Below are 1,595 nucleotides of genomic sequence, written 5' to 3'. Positions count from 1 at the left end.
CATAGAAATTCTAGAGCTTCCAAAAAAATGAAGAATAGGGCAAGATTGGAAATATATATAGAAAAATAAACTTTTGGTAAATCAACTAACCCAGAAAAGCTTTGGCTCGTTTTGATATTTGACGAGGAACTGCTCTCGGAACTCCTTCCCAAATGTGTGATTTTAGTGAGTTTGCTCTTCACACTGTTGGCCATACTCATCAGAGGACTTCTTGGTGTTGATGACATTTTCGCTTTCTTTTCTTTTGATTTTCTTGATGATGGCACAGAAGAAGTAGAGACAATCTGGAAAATAATAGTGCAATGAGAAGAAGAAAATGAAAGGGAAGAAGGTCTTTTCGGGTGTAAAAGTCGGGGATGTTGGGGCAAGTGGAAAGGGGTAGGACAATCAAGGAATGAAGGGGACAAACATGAAATTGAATGGTCCCATGGGTGGATTCCGGGAGACACTAGCGACACGACAAAACTTATCTTTGTATGCCTGGCCACAAAATGCATACAAGTCGCTGTTTCTGTTTCTTGGCTGGCACAAAAGAATCGAAAACCGAGAAAGTCAAAAGAAATTGAAAGGAAAAGGAGGGGGAAGGAATAGATATGAAAAAAAACTCAGATGTAATGGAATGCAAATTTATGTTCTATGAATACATTTTCAGAAATTCCGCCTTCTTCTCTTGTGTCAATAGGAGTAAAAATTGGGACTTCTAGAGAATTCAAGAGAAAGAAAAGAGAAGGGAGCGTGTGAGCCAAAAACGTGCATTCGACGAATTAATCATAGTGGTTTCGGGGATGGTGTCGAATTGATGGGATGACACGGAAAAGGGCAAGAAAAATGAATGGGAGCTTACATTGTTGGAGTTGGCGTCGAGGCGATGTAAAACGTCCACTACATTACGATTCTCAATTACAAGGTCTGCTGTAGTTTCAGTTGATGTTCCTGCTTTTTGTTGCTGAAATTAAATAAAATATTTTTTCCTGTTATCAATAATGTGGATACTGTAGGAACTGCAAATACTGTAGTAGGAATCCTATAAAAGAAGTATGATTTTTCGGCATTCTTTGATTCACAAATAGTTAAAGAATTTTGTGAATTGACAGGTTAAAAATAGGGTTTGAACTGATTTAAGTTTGTCGCTGTACTATCAGAAACTCAAATTAGGTCGTAATATTTCTTTTTGTGTACTCGATTTAATTTTTCACATCAATTTTTACAACACAAATATTCTTGTGACCTCCGTGAAGGCCTAACAAATTTAGGGCAACTCTAGGATTCAACTGAGTTTGGAAAGAATCAGTACTTAGTTCCCAACGTTCAAGTTCCAGGATTTTTCAGGATTGCGGGTCCCTGTTTCACAGGACATAGGACTTCGGCGACAACTTCTAGGATCAACGAATTTGAAGGATCCGAATAGAATAATAGAGTAAAAGGTGAGGATAGTTTCAAAATAAACTTTGAGTTCGGCAATTCGGGCTTTTTCAGTTTTACAAAAAGGAATGGAGAACGATCACAATGATTGGCAGTATGATAGGATTACGGGACGGGTGAGGAAATAGGGATTATTGAAATTCCAATTAAAAAGTTAGATTAGAGAAGCCAGG

At 37.7% G+C, this 1,595-nt stretch overlaps 1 protein-coding gene across 1 annotated transcript in view; it reads right to left on the bottom strand.

The window, feature by feature from the left end:
* Positions 1-840: 840 nt before the first annotated feature.
* The window catches only part of CBG01708, a gene marked incomplete at both ends in the record, with an annotated part of 2,350 nt that continues 1,595 nt past the window's right edge, over positions 841-1,595 (bottom strand). The window contains one exon of the mRNA XM_045235851.1: positions 841-882. Coding sequence (XP_045091903.1) covers positions 841-882 — 42 coding nt within the window. The remainder of the gene's footprint in view (positions 883-1,595) is intronic.

Source organism: Caenorhabditis briggsae (assembly GCF_000004555.2).
Source record: "Caenorhabditis briggsae complete genome, chrIV, whole genome shotgun sequence".
Lineage (NCBI taxonomy): Eukaryota > Metazoa > Nematoda > Chromadorea > Rhabditida > Rhabditidae > Caenorhabditis > Caenorhabditis briggsae.
The sequence above is the reverse complement of the archived record's forward strand: the minus strand, read 5'-3'. Positions and strand labels throughout refer to the sequence as shown.